Here is a 19,470-nt window from a genome sequence, read left to right on the forward strand (position 1 = left end):
GCTCTCGGCAAAGCCTTTGCCGAGGGCTTTTAGGCCTTTGCCGAGGGCTCGCGGCTCTCGGCAAAGAAGCCGGATCCAGTAGTGTAGCTATCATTTGATGGTTTACTCATAAACCTTTCTGTCCGCCACATGTCGTTCTCGCTGTGTTCCTTGATCCGTTGCGGCCAGACCATCTAGCCCTAGCTTATGTGTGATTTAGGATCGATTTGACATCAACTTTTCCAACAACAAAATTTAATGCTTTCTATTCTTTTGAAAACATATGTATACGCACTTTGTGTTACTAAAAGGTATTGTATTCAGGGATCACACTAATTACCTAGAAATGAACAATGCATGACGTTTTAACTTTTCTATCTGAGATACTTTTATTAAGTATATAGACAGTACGGTGTATTTAGGCCTTGTTTAGTTCTAAAAAATTTTCAAGATTTTCATCACATCAAATCTTTGTACACATGCATGGAGCATTAAATGTAGACGAAAACAAAAACTAATTACACTGTTTGCCTGTAATTTACGAGAGGAATCTTTTAAACCTAGTTACTTTATAATTGGACAATAAATATCACATACAAACGACAATGCTACAGTAGCCAAAACCAAATTTTTTCGTGAACTAAACAAGGCCTTAAAGTAGGTAGCAAAATCCAAAGTCTAAGGATTTGCTTCTGCGATCAGGCGTGCCGCGAAGCAAAAGGCCTGAAGAAGCTTCCTGCGCTGCATTCTTTTGTTCATACATTTCCATGCATTGAAATAGCAACAGCATAGGCCCAATCATATATAGAATAAATAATACTCTGCATTAGGAGCAGTCTAGTTTAGTTTAGTGGTGATCTAGCTATATACAGTTGGGTGGTGTCACACTGTCACCGGCAGGCAGATAACATAAACATAAAGATAATACTCGGATAGTCTCATCCAATTCGAATTAGCTGCTGCCTCCACGAAGTGGGCTGGATGCTGAACCTGAACCTGAACCGCGTGCATTGGTTGCTCATCATCAAGTTGACAAGCTAGCCACGCGTCCATTCTCCTGCTCTGCTCACCTAAGAGCAACTCCAACAGATATGCTATCCATGTTATCTAGGCTATTTTTATATTTTTAAAGCAAAAACTAAAGTTAAACAGGTGTGCTATCTGGTTTGCTAAAATAGCAAGTTTGCTATTCCTAAACTTTGGCTTGTCATATATAGCATGTTGTCCTCACTAGCTATCCTATACAAAGACTCTTGTGGAACTCTATGTTTTAAGTGAGCTTTTTATTTTACACAATGGCTAAATCTTATAGTTTAGAATATAATTTTATCCAGTCTCTTGGAGATGCTCTAATTCACGCGTACTCATCTCGTATCCTTTCCTTCCTTTGCTAACCGTCTCTTAATTTATTCGTTCATTTTTTTTTATAAACGAAACAAACTCCCAAAAAAAAAGAAAAAGAAAGCTGTCTCCCTCGGATCCGATGAATGAATGATGAATTGGCACGCTTTCCAGTTCAGGTGTTTTTTTGCCTTCCTGCCTCCCACTTTCTCTGCAATTCGCATGCATCACCTTTTTTTTTCTTTTTCCTTTTTGCCTCCGCCCTCGATCGGCTGCACAGGTACGCATCACGTATTTTTTAAACAAGTGTCAAAGTGAAAATGACCCCCTTTCAACAAACATCGCCTCAATTTACTCCTTAATTAGGACTATTTGATTGATCCTATTTACTTCATCAAGTCTCTATACGCACACGTATATTAAAATTTAAATATAATTAATTTGATCAATAATTGTTAATAAAATGTACCATCAAATAAAAAAATATAAATATAAATAAATAAATGGTCAAATGTAACTTGATAGACCGTATCATATTGGAGAATTGGCTTGTTGGGGAATGGCCGCATCCTTCCCCCTGGTAGCGTCTAAGGTTATCCTTCACCCGAGTAACCTCCGACCTGGTAGCGTCTAAGGCTATCCTCCACCCAGGAAACCTCCGTGCAGATGCATGCGGAGGACCCTGAGAAAGGCTAACGTTGACATGACTCTTGCTATGTTGAGCATATGTAGGGACTGGAGCACCGGCGGAGATCTGCGAGCGAAGAAGGGGGGAACCCTCGACCTTTCCTATGGCGAAGGATGTTCGGGAGACGCGGCGGAGAAGATAAACCTCCGGCGCATCTGAGCCGAGCGGCCTCCGAAGTGGCCAACCCGAGCAACCTCCGACTCGGCCAGCTCAAGGAACCTTCGACGCGGAAGAGTCGAAGGATCGACTGCCGGGCGGAGGATACGAGCGTTCGACAGTCTGAAGCCCCGGACGAGGAGCGCGTGGAGAGCCTGTAGTGTGAAATTACGCAAGTAACTTAGGATCAGCAGACTGTGATGTAAGAATATGCTGGAATATTCCCCCACCGTCACGGGGCATATCTGTAACTGTCTTAGGTTGGTTTCCGAGCCCTATAAAAGGGACATGCTGACATTAATAAAAGAGAGAGAGCATTCACTGTATTCACCTACTGTTGAGCCTACTGTCCGTTAGTGCTCAAGCCTCTCACGGCACCGAGTGAGAAGGTTCTCGATCCACCGTACTGCGGGGGAGTGCGGAGAGCCTTTTCCCAACATTGGCGCCCACCGTGGGGCTACGAAGGATCACCTACGATGGCTGGAAAGAGAACTAGCACCACAAGACCTCGGGCAGAGCCCCCCAGGAGAGGAAGGCCGAGAAGGGCCGTGCGGAGCACGTATGCGAGCGTAGAGGGGGAAGGCTCTGAGGGCGAGCAGCCGGAGAACGAGCAGCCGGATCCCAGCCAGGAACCTTCTCCCGCTGCAGGCCCGGCACAACCCACGGCCACGCAAGAGCTCCAGCTACTGCAGACGCAGCTGCAGAACCTTCAGCAGGAGCGAGACCGAATCGCTGCCGCCTACGCCGCCAGCCAAGAGGCAGCAGTAGCTGCAGCGCAGGCAGCAGAGATCAGGCAGCAGCTTTCAATCCTGCAGGCGGAGATCCTTAGCATGCAACCTCCACAGCCGACAGTCCAACCCACTGTCCAACCCGGCGCCGGCCCGTCAGTAAGTACGCAGCTGACAAGTTACGGTGGCGCTCTGAGGGGCACACTGGACCTTCGTTCCCCCTTATCCGAAGGATTGCAAACCTCACCTTGGCCGACAACCTACAAACCAATCACGCTCCCCAAGTTCAACGAAAAAGCTGACCCCCGCCAATTCCTGATGAGTTTTGAGGCAGCTGTAGCCTCAGCTGGAGGGAACGAAACTGTAATGGCGAAATCCTTTGTGATCGCGGCCGAAGGAGATGCCTTGGCATGGTACTCGATGCTCAGACCCGGGTCGATCTATTCATGGGAGAACCTTCGAGACAAGATTTTGGCAAATTTCCAGGGGTTCGCGGTTGAATCACTAACCTCCACGGACCTGTTCCAGTGTCGCCAAAGTCAGGGAGAGGCACTGCGGGAATACTTCCAAAGATTCGTGCAGACCAAGGCCAGGGCACCCGGCGTGCCGGAAGAGGTTGCCATCGAGGCAGCTATCAAAGGTCTTCGCATAGGACCTTTCGCAGCTCACTTGGCCAGAGAAAAACCAGCATCCATGCACGAGCTGTACCATGAGTTCGAGAAGTATTGCAGGTCAGACAACGACTACCGCAAGAGGTTGGAAGACCAAAACTCTCAGAAGAGGCAGAGCAATGATAGAAACTCGCAAAAGAAGAACCTTAGTCAGGATGAACGCCGGCCACAGCAGGAGGCTGGCGGACAGATGATGAATATTGAGCAACCAAAGAATGACAGGCCGGAACATAACCGTCCACCGGCGGAAACGCGAAACTCGGAACGCAGGCCCAGTCAAGCCGGAAGAGGGGGCCGAAACGCAGGATGGCCAAAAAATCAAAATCAGCGGCCACGGAAGCAATATTGTTTCTTCCATGGGGAGGAGAAGGGTCACTCCACCAGGGATTGCCCGGATGCAAAGGAAACTCAGGAGAGGATCAAGAGCAGGTCAGCTCCACAACCTCCAACACCAATCGCCCAACCTCGGGAGGTGAATCACACATTCCCTCAAACCTTCTACCATTCATATGTCGGAGGATCAAGCCAGCAACACCCTGCTCCAGTTCAGTCGAACGCGCTAGCCTCCGCTTACTATCCCAGCTTCCTACCAGTTTGGCGCCCGACACAGCAGCCCGCGGATCACAACCTTCCACCAAACTATGCTCCTCCACGACCCCCACATATTACATACATCGAAACCCCGCAACCCCGCCAGCAGTCACTACCTCCTCCCCCAAACCAGCTGCAGCTACTCCAAGCCCCACCCCCACCAAAAACCGAACCCCACCCCGATAATCAGATCGGCCCTCATACACCCCTGCCCACGATTGGAATGATCTTACCAATAGCTGGAGGGTCCTCAATGGAGTTCCAGACAAAGAAGCAGAAGAAGGATCACCTCCGGCTCGTCAACAACGTTGCAGTTCAAGGGCCAGTAAGATGCACCGATTGGTCCAAAACCCCAATAACCTTCACCGAGGAAGATCTAAGGTTGGAAAGCTACCCTCACACAGATGCCTTGGTCATAACAACGAATGTTGCGGGTTGGGGAGTAAGCAGGATCTTAGTGGATTCAGGGAGTTCCGCAGACATAATATTTGCTGGAACCTTCGACCAAATGAAGCTCAGCAGAAGCCAACTCCAACCTTCGGAGTCACCTTTGATCGGGTTCGGAGGAAAGCAGATACATGCTCTGGGGAAGGTCGCCTTGCCCGTATCCTTCGGCACATCGGAGAACGCAAGAACAGAGTACATCACCTTCGATGTGGTAGACCTGCACTACCCATACAATGCCATATTCGGGCGAGGATTCTTGAACAAGTTCAATGCGGCCGCTCACATGGGATACCTGTGCATGAAAATCCCGGCTCTGCACGGAGTGATAACGGTTCACGGAAGTCAAAAGGAGGCAAGGAACATAGAGAAAGCGATTTACAAGTCCTTTCGGAACATAAACTCCGTGGACTCTACGCAACAGGAAGCTTCCCAGCCACCAGACATGCCAAGGGGTAAAACAGACCTGGCCGATCAGGAGGAAACGAAATGTGTCCCTCTGCAGGAGGCCGTTCCTGATAGGAAGGTCACCATCTCCGCCACCCTCAGTAGAGAGGAGGAACTCGATTTGCTGGACGTGTTGCAAAAGAATCAAGATATCTTCGCTTGGAGCGCCGCTGACCTACAGGGAGTCAGTAGAGACATCATAGAGCATTTGCTGGACATCGATCCGAGAATGAGGCCAAAGAAATAGAGACAGAGAAAAATGTCTGAAGAAAGAACCTTAGCCGCGAAGGCAGAGGTACAAAGACTTCTGGACGCAAAGGTCATCAGAGAGGTCATGTACCCGGAATGGCTGGCGAATGTGGTCCTGGTCCCCAAGAAGAATGGTAAAATGAGAATGTGCATAGACTTCACAGACCTCAACAAGGCTTGTGTCAAAGACTCCTTCCCCTTGCCAAGGATAGATACCTCCGTTGACAAAGCCGCTGGTTGCCAGAGATTTTCACTACTGGATTGTTTTTCCGGATACCACCAAATTTGGCTCAAAAAGGAAGACGAGGGGAAGGCAAGCTTCACAACCCCGTTCGGCACGTATTGCTACACCAGAATGCCGGAAGGTCTTAAAAACGCTGGAGCAACCTTCTCCAGGATGATGGGGAAGGTTCTCGGAAGTCAGCTGCAGAGAAACATCATAGCCTATGTTGACGACGTTGTCGTCATGAGCAAGCGCAAAGAAGATCATATCAAGGACCTGCAGGAAACCTTTGTCAACCTCAGATCCGCCGGGCTGAAACTCAACCCGGAGAAATGCGTATTCGGGGTCAGCAAAGGGAAAATGCTGGGATATATCATCAGCTCTGAAGGAATCAGAGCTAACCCAGACAAGACAAAGGCAATCATGTCAATGGCAGAACCTTCAAGCAAGAAAGAAGTGTAAAGGTTGACTGGCCGAATAGCAGCCCTCAACAGATTTATTTCGAGATCCGCAGAACGAAGCCTTCCATTCTTCAAAGTGCTGAGAGGAGGAGGCAAAACAGTATGGGGGCCAGAACAATCAGAGGCCTTCAGGCAACTCAAGAGCTATATCGCAACCAACCTGGTGGTAACTGTGCCCGAGCCGGACACTCCACTACTGCTGTATGTGGCTGCCTCCGAGCACGCCGTCAGTTCTGTTTTGGTACACGAGACGAGCGACAGCAAGGGAACACTGCAAAGACCCGTCTACTATGTGTCCGAAGCTCTGTCAGGATCAAAGTTGAATTACACGGAGGTAGAGAAAATCGCGTACGCAGTCTTGTGCGCATCAAGGAAGCTCAAACATTACTTCCAAAGCCATGAGATCAAAGTACCCACTTCATAGCCATTGGGCAATATCCTTAGGAACAAGGAGGCTTCCGGACGTATAGGAAAATGGGCGGCCGAACTATCACAGTTTGACATCACCTATGTCCCCAGAACCTCCATCAAATCTCAAGCCCTGGCTGACTTCATGGCAGATTGGACACCTTCGAACGAAAAAGAGGAGAAGGTAGTCGACCAGCCATGGACACTGTACACAGATGGCGCCTGGGGGCAGTCAGGAGCAGGAGCAGCAGCCGTTCTGATCGCGCCATCCGGACTCAAGCTAAAATATGCTGCGAGACTCGAATTCAAAGCAACAAACAACATAGCTGAGTATGAAGGTCTCATCCTCGGACTGAACAAAGCTAAGGCTTCCGGAGCAAAAACCCTGCTCATCAAAACAGACTCCCAGGTGGTGGCAGGACAAGTGGAGAAGGAAAACCTAGCACACAACCTGGAGCTGGCAAGATATCTGGCCGTTGTAAGAGGTTTGGAGAGAAGGTTCGAGGGATTCACCCTGCATTACATTCCTAGAGCCGATAACTACGAGGCAGACGAGCTAGCAAAGGCAGCAGCCAACAACACCCCCTTGCCAGAAGGAACCTTCTACCAAATCGTTGCAGCACCCGCAACTGAATCGTTGCCGAAAGCTTTTCGCTCAGTCCTGCTGACAGAAAGCGAGGATTGGAGGCAAGCAGTAGTTGATTCTCTCAAAGGCAAAACGGCTGCAGATGACGAAGCATTAGCCAAGAGGATGGAGGCAAGAGCAAGGAATTACACCACCATTGACGGGGTCCTGTACAAGAAAGGCGTAGTCCAACCTTTGCTGAGATGCATATCACAAAGCGAAGGCAAAGAACTCCTGAAAGAGATGCACTCTGGAATATGCGGTTCTCACATTGGACCTCGCGCATTATCTGCTAAAGCATTAAGACAAGGCTTCTACTGGCCAACCCACATCAAAGATGCTCAAGAAATAGTGAAGACATGCAAAGCTTGCCAAACCTTCTCACCAATTCAATCAGGACCTTCAGCACTAACTCAGCTCATACCAGCATCATGACCGTTGCAGAGATGGGGAATGGACCTGGTAGGACCAATGCCAACTGCCTAGGGGGGAAACAAATTCGCCGTCGTGGCCATCGAATACTTCACAAGATGGATCGAAGCTAAGCCACTGGCAACCATAACCTCTGAAACAATCAGGAAATTTTTCTGGCAGAACATAGTCTGCAGATCCGGAGTTCCAAGCTTGCTCACAGTTGACAACGGGAAGCAGTTTGATTCAGACAGTTTCAAGGAATTCTGCCATCACATAGGAACCAAAATTGCTTTCGCGTCTGTTTATCACCCAGAGTCAAACGGGGCCGTGGAGAGAGCAAACAGAACAATATTCTCCGCAATCTCCATGACCTTACTCAACCTACGCAAGGGGAAATGGGTTGAAGAACTACCCAGAGTTGTATGGTCACATAACACAACAGTTTCAAGAACAACTGGGTTCACTCCATTCAAGCTCTTGTATGGGGAAGAGGCAATGTTGCCCGAAGAAATCAAACACCAAAGCCTGCGTTCCATGAAGCAGCAGTTGGCTGAAGATGAAGAGTACTGCAAGGAAACCTTAGAATCGATAAGACTTGAGGCAGTGGAGAACACTACCAGGTATCAACAAGAAACCAAGAAATGGAGAGACCGCAAGGTAGTACGAAAAGACATATAAAATGGGGACCTGGTACTCAGGAAAAAAGGAGATCACCCAAACGCTGGTAAATTGCAACCAAAGGACAAAAAAATTAGACTAAAATTAGGAGCATGCTAATTTAGACTAAAATTAGTTCGACAACAAAAGGACAAAAAACACTAACAACACTTGTCTGCTTGAGCTTAGCTGCTGAATCTGCTAGCCATTCAACAACGTTTTTTTTCACAATAAATCAACGAACAATATTTTTAGCAATGTCTTTTTAGACAAACGAACATGCTCTAAAATAGCAAAAACAAGGAGCATAACCATTTTAAGAACAAAAGTAGCTTCCTAGCAGGATTTCACCTATCTATTTCTTTTTGAAGTGGTGACTTTCACCTATCTTTTGTGTCCTACTATTTAGGCCTTGTTTAGATGCACCCAAAAACCCAAAACTTTATAAAATTCCCCATCACATCGAATCTTACGACACATGCATGGAGTATTAAATATAAATAAAAATAAAAACTAATTACACAGTTTGCCTGTAAATCGCGAGACGAATCTTTTAAGCCTAGTTACTCTATGATTGAACAATGTTTGTTAAATAAAAACGAAAGTGCTACAGTGTCAAAATCCAAAAAGTTTTTGCATCTAAACAAGCCCTTACTAGGAATTGTTGGTGTGTTCCCGTGAGCTAGAGGAGGCGAAGAAACCATATTTATGTGACTTCACCTTTGTAGTAAATAAAAAATAATTTATCCCTTTTGGAGCTTCTCTCGTGAAGATTATTATTCCAAGTTGATGTTTGACAGCATTTCATTTAAGCGGAGCTAACACTCGTTAAGAAGATTAGTCTTGTAGTATGAAATAATATCACACGACTAGTTTGAGCTAGCTAAAAATGAGCCATTAAGGGTGTTTGGTTCGGGTTATTAAAGTTTAGCGGATATTGTAACATTTTCATTTTATTTGATAATTATTAGCCAATTATAAATTCATTAAGCTTAAAAGATTCGTCTCGTAAATTATTTTCTAGCCATGTTTTTAGTTTCGTAAATAGTCACTTTATATATATGCTTAAACATTTGATGTGATAAAGCGGTAAACTTTAATAAAGCACACCAAACGGGGCATAGCCATGAGCTAGCTAACAAATAGTCTTATCCAATTAAAAAGAGTGATATATGTTTTGCAAGCATTCAAATCCAAATATAACAAATGTTGCGTCGTTTCTTGTTGAATAAAGAAAGAGTGAGAAATGAGATGAGTGACAACCCTGCTCTCCTGTAGTAGTACTACCCTGTAAAGTGCAGACAGAGAGATGGCCTGCCACATCACTGTCACTACTAATAACTTTTATTATTACTAATTAACCAAACACAAACAGCCTGGGCTCCCACTAGCTGTAGGTAGAAGAGTAAGTTTTCAGTGAGCACCCTCGTTGTTTCCGCAAATCCCATTTGTTACCCTCACTCCCAGCCCACCACCATGTGCCAGCTAATTATAAGCAAGCAAAGGGACCTTGCCTGCCTTGTCCTACTCCATTGCCGTCTCTCCTCTCCTCTGCTCCTCTCCTCTCCTCTCCCGGGAAGGGAACCCCGGCCGCTACTCCGATTTGCACCGCCACCCGCGCAATCTCGGGATCCCAGCCGTCCGCACCTCGCCGCGGCCACGAATGGTGGCCTCTGCCTATTGTCTTCTTCCAAGCACCTAACCCAACCCAAGGCGGTCGGTAGGGTAGGTGCCAGGTAAACTCTGAAGGCGACCACCGGGACCGGGCGGCGATGGCGACCGCCGCGAGGGACAGGCGCCTGCCGCCGGCGCTGCCCCTGGCCACGCTCATCGGCCGCGAGCTCCGCGCGGGGGGCTCCGAGCGCCCGGCGCTGCGCTATGGCCACGCCGGCTTCGCCAAGCGCGGCGAGGATTACTTCCTCGTCAAGCCCGACTGCCTCCGCGTCCCCGGGGACCCCGCATCCGCCTTCTCCGTCTTCGCCGTACGTAACGCCTCCCTCTCCGCTGCTGCTGCTGCTGCTCTCTCTCGCTGCGCCCTGATCTGACGCCTCTCCGCTGCTTGGATCTGGCGCGCCAGGTGTTCGATGGCCACAACGGCGTGTCGGCGGCGGTCTACAGCAAGGAGCATCTGCTCGAGCACGTCATGAGCGCGCTGCCGCCGGACATCGGCCGCGAAGACTGGCTGCAGGCGCTGCCGCGCGCGCTCGTCGCCGGCTTTGTCAAGGCCGACATCGATTTTCAGCGCAAGGGTCAGTGCCACTGCCACCCCATCACGTATAGTATCGTTTGCAGTCGAGATTGGAGCTCAACGCCACTACCTCTTTCAGGGGAAGTGTCTGGAACCACGGCGACACTGGTGGTCATCGATGGGTTCACGGTCACAGTGGCGTCGGTGGGCGACTCGCGCTGCATCCTGGACACGCAGGGCGGCGAGTTGCAGCTGCTGACCGTGGACCACCGCCTGGAGGAGAATGCAGAGGAGCGGGAGCGCGTCACGGCCAGCGGTGGGGAAGTAGGTCGGCTCAATCTCTTCGGTGGGCAGGAGGTAAACCGATTCAGTTCGAGTGAATCACTATCTTGCTTATCCTCAATCAATTGCTTAGGAACATCTTGCTGATGCATTGCTGCATGAATGTTGGGGAGTTTAGGTCGGTCCTCTCCGGTGCTGGCCTGGTGGCTTGTGCCTTTCAAGATCCATTGGGGACATGGATGTTGGGGAGTTCATTGTGCCCATTCCACATGTCAAGCAAGTCAAGGTTGATATAAATTACGAAATGCAGGGATCTGCACTTTAATTTTTCTGTGACGCATGTTATGCTGAGTTGTCAAAGTTGCTTCTTTGTGATTTTTGTAATTTCAGCTATCAAACACCGGAGGAAGGCTGATAATAGCATCAGATGGCATATGGGATGCGTTATCCAATGAAGCAGCTGCACAAGCATGCAGAGGATTGCCTGCAGAACTGGCAGCCAAGCTTGTCGTTAAGGTAATTCAGCATTTAGCTGTACTACTTTGAGGCCCCGAGTGGCGCAGCTAAGGTTGGCTCAGTTTCTAATTTCAATGTCCATTGTTATGTCCATGCAGCAAGCTCTGAAAACAAGCGGGCTAAAGGATGATACCACCTGTGTCGTAGTTGACATCATCCCATCCGATCATTTGACATCACCGCAATTGTCTCCAAAGAAAAATCAGAACAAGTTGAAGTCACTTTTTCGTAGAAGGTCGCATAGTTCAGTTGGAAAGCTTGGAGGAAAGTCTGCCTCCATTGGTTCTGTGGAGGAGTTATTTGAAGAAGGCTCTGCAATGTTAGAAGAAAGGTCTGCTTGCTGCTCCAATGCTCCACTGCATTCGTCTTTGTGTTAATTTCTTTGTCATAGATGATCAGTATCATTTTCTTTCGTGCTACACACAGAGCTCGTTTTCATATTGGATTTTAATATAATATATATATGTTTGGCATGGTAAAGCAGGCTACTTTGTGAGCCTTGTTAGTTTAGCATATCTGGATAGGCTGTTTTATTTCAAGGGTCTTTGCCTTTAACGTTTTCCCATTACCAACTTGCATTCTCTTGTATATATGCTCAGTGAAGCTTTTGTTGACATGTCTTGTCAATTTTATTTGTGATGTCAGAGCTATTTTAGTGAAAAAAAGGGGTTAACCTAGACCTTTCAAACAGCCATTTTTTTTCATAAACTAGAGCACTGATGGTGTTTTACTTGTATTCTGTATACATGACGAGAGTGTTTAGCTGAACTTGGTGTGCTACCATGAGCTGGGTATCAATCTTAGGAGTACAAGTTACCTTCCTTCCCCCCCTTTTCCCCCCCTTTTCCTCTACATGTATACAAGATTAACAATGTACATTCTTTGATTTTTTGCATCAGCTTTAGAATATACAATTTGCCCAGGTGTATATGTAATATGTTATCAGACCTGTTTTGAACTCTTACCTCTAGTCTCTAGACGTGACATAAAATGTTTCAGCTGCAAACCTGGTATGAACAGACTATTGTTTAGAGAACTCTTCACTAGTTTGGTTACAACTTAGGAATGCTTTCGGACTTTGAGTCTATTGCTAAAAATTTCGTGGTGCTCAAATGCTTAGGGCCTGTTTAGATGCAGCCAAACAGCCAAAACTTTTGGAGAAATGAGCACTTTTTGGAAGAATGGATCTAAACAGGGGGCTTGTAAAACTTGGCTGTAAAGATTTGGAATTTGGGACCTTGGAGCCCAAAAACTGTGTAAACTTGCTTAGGGACCCGTGTCATGTGTCTTGTTGACCAAAAAATTTGGGAAGCATCTAAACACCTATTTGAATATAAAGTTTACAGCCAAAAGTTTTGGGATGTAAAGATTTGGGATCTAAACAGGCCCTTAGTTTGGATGGCTGCTCTGCGTTTTGTTGAGAAAGGCTAAACTATAAGGCCTCTATGTTTTTGTTGGCTTCTATCATCCTATGGTGCCATTAACATCCAGGCCTTCCTGTTGCAGGTTGGGTAGGAATTTGTCCTTGAAAGCAGCTTCACCACCTTTTCGCTGTGCAATCTGCCAAGTGGACCAAGAGCCATTCGAAGATTTGATGACAGATAATGGAGGTGGTTACTGCTCTTCCCCATACGCTCCATGGGGTGGTCCACATCTCTGTTTGGACTGTCGGAAGAAGAAAGATGCAATGGAAGGTAAGAGATCTAGCCGCTCTACAGCATGCAGGTGAAACAATCAAGACTCTGTTTAAGTCAAGCCTGCGGCCTGCCTGCTTCACAGAGAAAAGAAGCAATGAGAGGACAATAAGTTGCTGGATCCAAGTATAATTGTTTGCTGAAACTAACTGTATTGCCAGCCCGGTACAAAACATATTTGGTTGGTGAGCGCTAACTAGTCTGTTACCTGCGTACAACCCATATGGAAAAGTTTGATGTTGCGGAAATAGCTCCAATGACGAGGTTGTAGTTTTGACGGTACCCTGTAGTGTGCCTCTTGTGCAGGGAAACATTGACCTGCCTATTGCTGCCTGTGATTCCCCCCCCCCCCCCCTCCCCCTTCTATATAATAGCTACTGAGGGTTCTCTTTGTATTATTCGTGGAACATATTTTTGGTGGGATTGAAGTAAGTACGAAGCAATGTACTTATGTGTAAAATATTCCTTGAGTAATGACCTGTTATTGATGAATTGGCTTCCAGATATGCCTTTCTTGCATTTGAGTTTTGAACTATTCAATTCAATGTCGACAGATGCAGAGTATAGTTGATTGGTCAGATTGGTGTCGTGGTGAGCAGTGTTTGTGTAATGACCTGTTATTGATGAATTGGCTTCCAGATATGCCTTTCTTGCATTTGAGTTTTGAACTATTCAATTCAATGTCGACAGATGCAGAGTATAGTTGATTGGTCAGATTGGTGTCGTGGTGAGCAGTGTTTGTGTAATGACCTGTTATTGATGAATTGGCTTCCAGATATGCCTTTCTTGCATTTGAGTTTTGAACTATTCAATTCAATGTCGACAGATGCAGAGTATAGTTGATTGGTCAGATTGGTGTTATGGTAAGCAGTGAAATGTTGAATTTTTCTAGCGATTGCCTTTGCAATGTTCAGTTGATATAGAAGTGCCGAATTTTGGGAGGTTGGGATGGGTGTATTGGTCCCCAGTCCTCGAGTGAGCAGAACCGATTATTATAAACAGGAGCAGCAAGCAGGGCAGTGAAATGTTAGATCGCAATTGAGCAGAGCAGCAGACCTCCATCCATGGATGTTGACCTCCTCTTCCAGCTCGAGGTAGTGCATCCTGCGTCCCTTGTCCGGCCACGCTGAGATGGATACGGATACGGTGTCCGCCGTACGTCGCGCTGGAGCAAGGCGTCGTCCCGACAATCGCCATCGCTGACATGTCCCTGCGAGACGCTCATGCATGGTGCAGTTTGACACGGCGACGGAGTTGGGACTTGGGAAAGAAGCGGGACGCGAGGCGAGATCGACTCAACAACGACCAAATCATCTGATCCGGCCGGCGCCGCGCCGTCCTTGATCTGGTGAAGGAGATGGATACTATTAAATCAGCAAGTGATCGCACATTGGTTTGTTTGGACTTTGGATCAGGAGGAAACAACAAAACAATGAAGAAATAATATTCAGAGTTGCTGTATTCAGGTACCTCATTTTTTTTAAAAAGAAAATTTCAAGCAACAATCTTTCACAATCAACTAGTCTACAGCTAAAAAGGGCAACTCACGCAAACGTAGCATTAGCTCAGCTAGTTGGATTTCTTGTGTCTGGCTCGGTTTTAAGGTCATCTTTGGATGAGATTTTAAAATCCTGATTCTGGATAAAAATAACCTCTGTTTATTTCTTGGATTCTGTGCATGCGTGCTATAATTCCCTAGAATCATATGGTGTTTGGAAAGGAATGTAGGATTCTAAATTTTTCTAATCCAGATTCTTAAAAATCCATAGGTATCCAAATTGTACCTAATAAGTCCTCTAATGTGGGATAAGACAAGAGTTTTTTTTTTAAAGATTTTCTACTTAAATCAATTTATATATCAAATATACTCCATATATAAGTATATGGTATGAGGGATAAGCCCTCATATAAGAGGGGGAGATAAAAAGAAGGTAAAATTCAATTCAAATATTTAATTAAGTTCATAAGGCTATTCCATAATTGAATCCCAATCAAAAAATTGACAAATGAGCTCACAGTTTTTTGGATTTATTTCAGTGTTTAAGAAAGCTATTATTTCAAGTGATAGGTATAAAGCTATTCTTTGAGGCGCCTGATTTTCCTAGATACAAGGCATTCTTCAGGCGACGGGGTTTTCTGGATTTATTCTAGTATTTAACGGAATTATTCTTTTAGACGACGTGTTTTTCTATATATACTTTTAGAGGACAGTTTTTTTCTAGATTTATTAATTATAGGTTACGATTTTTTTGATACAAAGCTATTCTTCTGGGCAACGAGTTTTCTAGATTTATTTTGGTATTTAATAGAGCTATTTTTTCAAGTAACAGGTTGTTGGTGCAACTCAGTTCAGCTCTTTAAAGGTGGGTCTCTCTCTATAAAACAAGAGACAGTTCACACTGTTTTTTTAGTAAAGCTATATTTTATTTATAGCTAAACAGTAACAAAATTCACAATGAAGACGAGAAAATATATAATCCTCTAGCTGTGTGCATCACGATGAATTCATCATGGTATAATATAGGCAATTTTAACAACGGAAAGAATTCTATAATAATAAATATAAATAAAAAAGTTACATAGACGACGAATAGCGATGATGAACAAAATTAGTAAGCCAACAAGAGGAAAGTGGAAAGAAGCAATAAACACAAGTGCAGGGGGACAGGGAGAGCAGCAGGCTTGGTCCCCTGGCTCGGGATCCTCAAGGGCATGGCGCACTCGTCGCCGTTGAAGAAGACCTTGGACGGGAAGCCGTCGCCTGCGATGACGTCGATGCCGGGGGTGGTCTTCTTGGTGAAGGAGAAGACGGACTGCAGCTTCCCGGGCACGGGGTAATCGACGCCGCTCATGTTGCTCTCGCCGAGCAGGAAGTTGAAGCCTTGGGAGCCCTTGACGAAGATGGTGTTGTTCCCGACGCGTGTGGCGTTGAAGGAGTATGCCTGTTCGAAGCCGTCGTACGCCCCGTCCATGACGATGGCCGTGAACCAGTCCGGCATGTCCGTGGCGTCCCAGTTGAAGAGCGTCAGGCGCGCGCTCCAGCCGCCGGTGAAGTCCGTGGCGACGTGCCAGTTGATGCTGACGCCGCAGAAGTCGCCGCAGGGCATGGGGTTGGGCACGCCCAGGTGCTTCTGGTCCGCCCACTCGAGCGCCTCGCTGGCCCGCCGGTCGAACGGCATGAGCAGCGCCTGCGGCGGGAGCAGCATCGCCGGCGCCGTGGTGCTGCAGGTCGCCGTCGCCGGCTGAGTGGCGGGGCAGCCGCACGCGCAGGTCCGGCAGGGGACCACCGACTCGTTGTAGAAGGCGGAGAAGGAGACGCAGCACCTGGGTGGCTTCGACGCGGTGGTGATGTTGCACACCACCTGCCACGTGGCCACGGCCGCCGTGGTGGACGCGAGGCCGCTGGGGTCGGGGTACTCCGACGGGGTCACCGGGATGGGCGCCCCGCACGCGTACTCCGGGTTGAACGGCGACGAGCCGGTGACGTTGAATCCTGTGGGCGGGTAGAGCTTGGTCCGGTTGAGGTCGGGCGGCATCTTGTAGACCTCCATCTGGAACGCCGACTTGGACTGCGCGGCGGCGTCCATGGACTTGGGCAGGACGGTGCCGTTCCGGCAGCAGTGGTCGATCCGGCCGATGTCGGTGTCGTTGGCCCGCGACAGCGGCAGGTCGTGGACGACGGGGGTGCGGTCGCAGTTGAGCACCTTGGACAAGTCGAGGCCCTTGTAGTACTGTCCCTGGGGACCGTACAGGCAGCCGGCGGTGTCCACCTCCCGCGGGTAGGCGCCTCGCATGGTGCTGATGAATTCTTCGCGCTGCCACCGCCACGACAGCTGCCAGCCGTCGAGGCGGCCGAGCGGCGCGTCGTTCTCGAGCGTCACGAGCGCCAGGTAGGTGGTCTCGTGCGACTGGAGCACGTCGTAGGTGATCACCAGGTCGCCCGTGCGGCGCGGGAGGAAGCTCAAGCTCCTCGCCGGGTCGGTCCCGTCGTCGTCGGCCGTGAACACGCAGCAGGTGGTGAGGTTGGTCGGCGACGTGGCGTTGGTGGCCGGCGGGCACGTGTAGGAAGGGTCGGCGAGCGAGAGAAAGGATGGGAGCGGTTCGTAGGGCCTGGGCCCGGCGAAGAGCGTGCCGACGAGGTTGACGGTGGCCTGTGTCTTGGCGGGGTCCCCGGCCGTGGAGATCGGGGTGAGGAGGTCCGTCTGCGGGTACCCGGTGAAGGACGTGGGCCTGCCGGCGTCCCCCGCCGTGGTGTTGTAGGGCAGGTCGGCGCCCGAGGTGAGCACGGCGCCGTCGACGCTGACGAGGATCTCGCCGTGCACGAACGTGACCTGCAGCGCCCAGGAGCGGAGCGGGCGGGTGTCCGAGTTGACGACGGTGGCTCTGGCGCGGAACGAGTATGGCTGGGAGTTGCGCTCGGCCTCGGCGACGTGAGGCCTGATCTGGTCGCGGCCCTGCAGCGAGTAGCTGAGGAAGATGCCGTTGCAGCCGGCGTCAGGCGCCGGCGCCGGCGCGAGCTGTGCAGAGGCGGTGTGCGCGAGGAGGAGCACAAGGAAGACGAAGGACAGCTGGGCGACGGGCATGGCCATGGCCATGGCTGAAGCAAAGCGAGGAAGAATTGGCTGCTTTAGGTATATATACAAATGAAGGTGGTGAGTGGATCGAGTCATCGTCGTCGGGGGGATGGGTGGAGTCCGTCCAAGCACACCAAGACGACGAAGACGAAGCCATCGAAAAGGAAAGCATAAGCGCGTGCGTGACGATCTCTATGCAGGGAGCAGGGACCCATGATGGAGGCTCATCTGTTGATCTCGTCAAAACTAAACTCCAAAGAAACAACAACATTTGGTAAGCAGAGGGGGACGGCAAATTTCGCCGGCGATCGATCGATATATGATAGTTGTAAACAGCTGGTGCCGTCAGCAAGCAAGTGTAGGAACCAGTCTATCTGCGACCCTCTCTCCTGCTTCTTCTGCTCACAATTTTCAAAGCTGATCGATGAGAGTGAGAGCAAGACCAGGCAGCAGGATGACGTATGGCCTGCCAGATGGAAAAAATTTGGGTGGACGACGGTTCCATCCCACCACTGGTGCGCCCCATTGGATGGTGGACGTGTGGCGGAGAAATGAATCCAACGCTCATGAGATTGTGGCTCCTCCTGACGTATCTCTCGGCTCTTTCAAAACAGCTGCTGTACCAAACAAAAACAGATCCTGCGTTGGTGTGCACCCAACCCAAAGGGAATGGCTCCAGCCGCGTCCGAGGGTGCGTGCACAGACACCACCAGGCCGCGCGTCGACGTTCGCCCGTGGTCTAGGCTGATTTTACCCGCCCTGCTGGTCCTCCGAGGACGACGGCTCCACCTCCACAACCACCATGGGCAACGACAGAGTTTTCCACGACGTCAGCGCCAGGGCTTCCGCGCGATCGAGCTAGTGTTGTCGTTGTTCCCGCTCAATGGCCGGGCTGCTTTGCGTCGCCGAGCCGAGCCGAGCCGCTGACCGCTACGCGATAACACAATGGGCATTCATTGATGGACTACTTCAATACGGTGCGGCCATCGAAGAGGGCAGGGGTAGTCCCGTCCAGAACTACGGCTCCCGGTGTACAACGACTTGTTTTTGTGCAGAACGCTAGAACGTCTTCTATTCCCATTACGGAGGGAGTATGTCATTTTTGGTTTCCAGGTATATTGTTTTTCCACTGCATCTACATATACACTGTGTGTGTAGACACAAATTAAAAGTTATGTATCTACAAAAGCTAAAACAACTTATAATTTTGAAGGGATGATTAGGTGAGTGCCCGAGTTTTACAACATGAAAGTACTTGTATGATGTGATGTTATCATGAATCACTTCAACAAAAAAAAAAAGAAATATCAATTCAACATAAACGTGGCCTTTTTGTTACAACTGCCATATCGACATATAGAAAGCACATATTCCATCCCGAAAGTATTTTTACCATTTGATGTGTGAGCACATCAATTTGCTTAAAATAATGATTCCGTGATTTCTTAGCACAATTAAGTATTTTGATCTAGTTGGTAATATTACTTTTTTGTTGTTTAAGCTTGTAGACAAATTAAACTAAATATGCTTGCGCTAACAACACCCAACCGAACCAACAAAATTGAGGTTATTGTTGTGGTCTGTCATGTATAGTTTTGGAACATGACTTTGATCACTTTGTACGGATCTCCCTGATTTGGAGACCATTTGCCAAAATTGTTACTCTCCATCCCATTTTTATAGATAGATGAGGAAAGCCGAACTTTGAGAATAGTCGAGGGGGGTAAAAAGGAAAATTTTTTATTATGATTTATTTAATAACTCCAAGTCTCCTTAGGCTTGCTCGCAAAAAAAAAAATGTCTCCTTATGCTAGGATCAAGTAAATCCGTTTTTTTTCTTTCATTCCTCAGTCCAGTTACACCAAATAAGAAAAAACTTTCTGTGGTCAAACATTGAGGCATCGTTTGGAATGCGAGAATTTTTTTCTATTTCCCTCGTTTCCTTTGTGAAAGTAGACTAATTCCTATAAAACTCCTATATGATTCCTGTAAATTACTATATTCAAAGAGGCCTTAATTGAGGACGGATCACATAAATAGCGGAAAAAGCTTCACGAAAGAATCATGCCACGTATCTGTCCACCTTATAAATGTAGAGTCATGGACAAACATTGTACTCCTCCATTTTAAATTG

At 48.1% G+C, this 19,470-nt stretch overlaps 2 protein-coding genes across 3 annotated transcripts; one reads left to right on the forward strand and one right to left on the reverse strand.

Moving 5' to 3' along the window:
• LOC8077516 (probable protein phosphatase 2C 33) lies at positions 9,574 to 13,553 on the forward strand. Of its 2 annotated transcripts, XM_002461214.2 has the most exons (7): positions 9,578 to 10,064; positions 10,160 to 10,331; positions 10,410 to 10,627; positions 10,731 to 10,838; positions 10,943 to 11,068; positions 11,167 to 11,399; positions 12,575 to 13,553. In XM_002461214.2, exons 1-7 carry the CDS (start codon positions 9,855 to 9,857, stop codon positions 12,795 to 12,797), a joined length of 1,290 nt encoding a protein of 429 aa, XP_002461259.1. In that variant the 5' UTR covers positions 9,578 to 9,854; the 3' UTR covers positions 12,798 to 13,553. The 2 variants fall into 2 exon arrangements, with proteins under 2 accessions (XP_021310101.1, XP_002461259.1); XM_021454426.1 differs by having other exon boundaries at positions 9,574 to 10,064; positions 10,160 to 10,627.
• LOC8084974 (COBRA-like protein 7) lies at positions 15,233 to 17,446 on the reverse strand. Its single transcript, XM_002463392.2, has one exon. The coding sequence runs from the start codon at positions 17,430 to 17,432 to the stop codon at positions 15,372 to 15,374; it is 2,061 nt and encodes a 686-aa protein (XP_002463437.2). The 5' UTR covers positions 17,433 to 17,446; the 3' UTR covers positions 15,233 to 15,371.

The sequence above is a fragment of the Sorghum bicolor genome, chromosome 2 (assembly GCF_000003195.3).
Source record: "Sorghum bicolor cultivar BTx623 chromosome 2, Sorghum_bicolor_NCBIv3, whole genome shotgun sequence".
In the NCBI taxonomy this organism is placed as follows: domain Eukaryota; kingdom Viridiplantae; phylum Streptophyta; class Magnoliopsida; order Poales; family Poaceae; genus Sorghum; species Sorghum bicolor.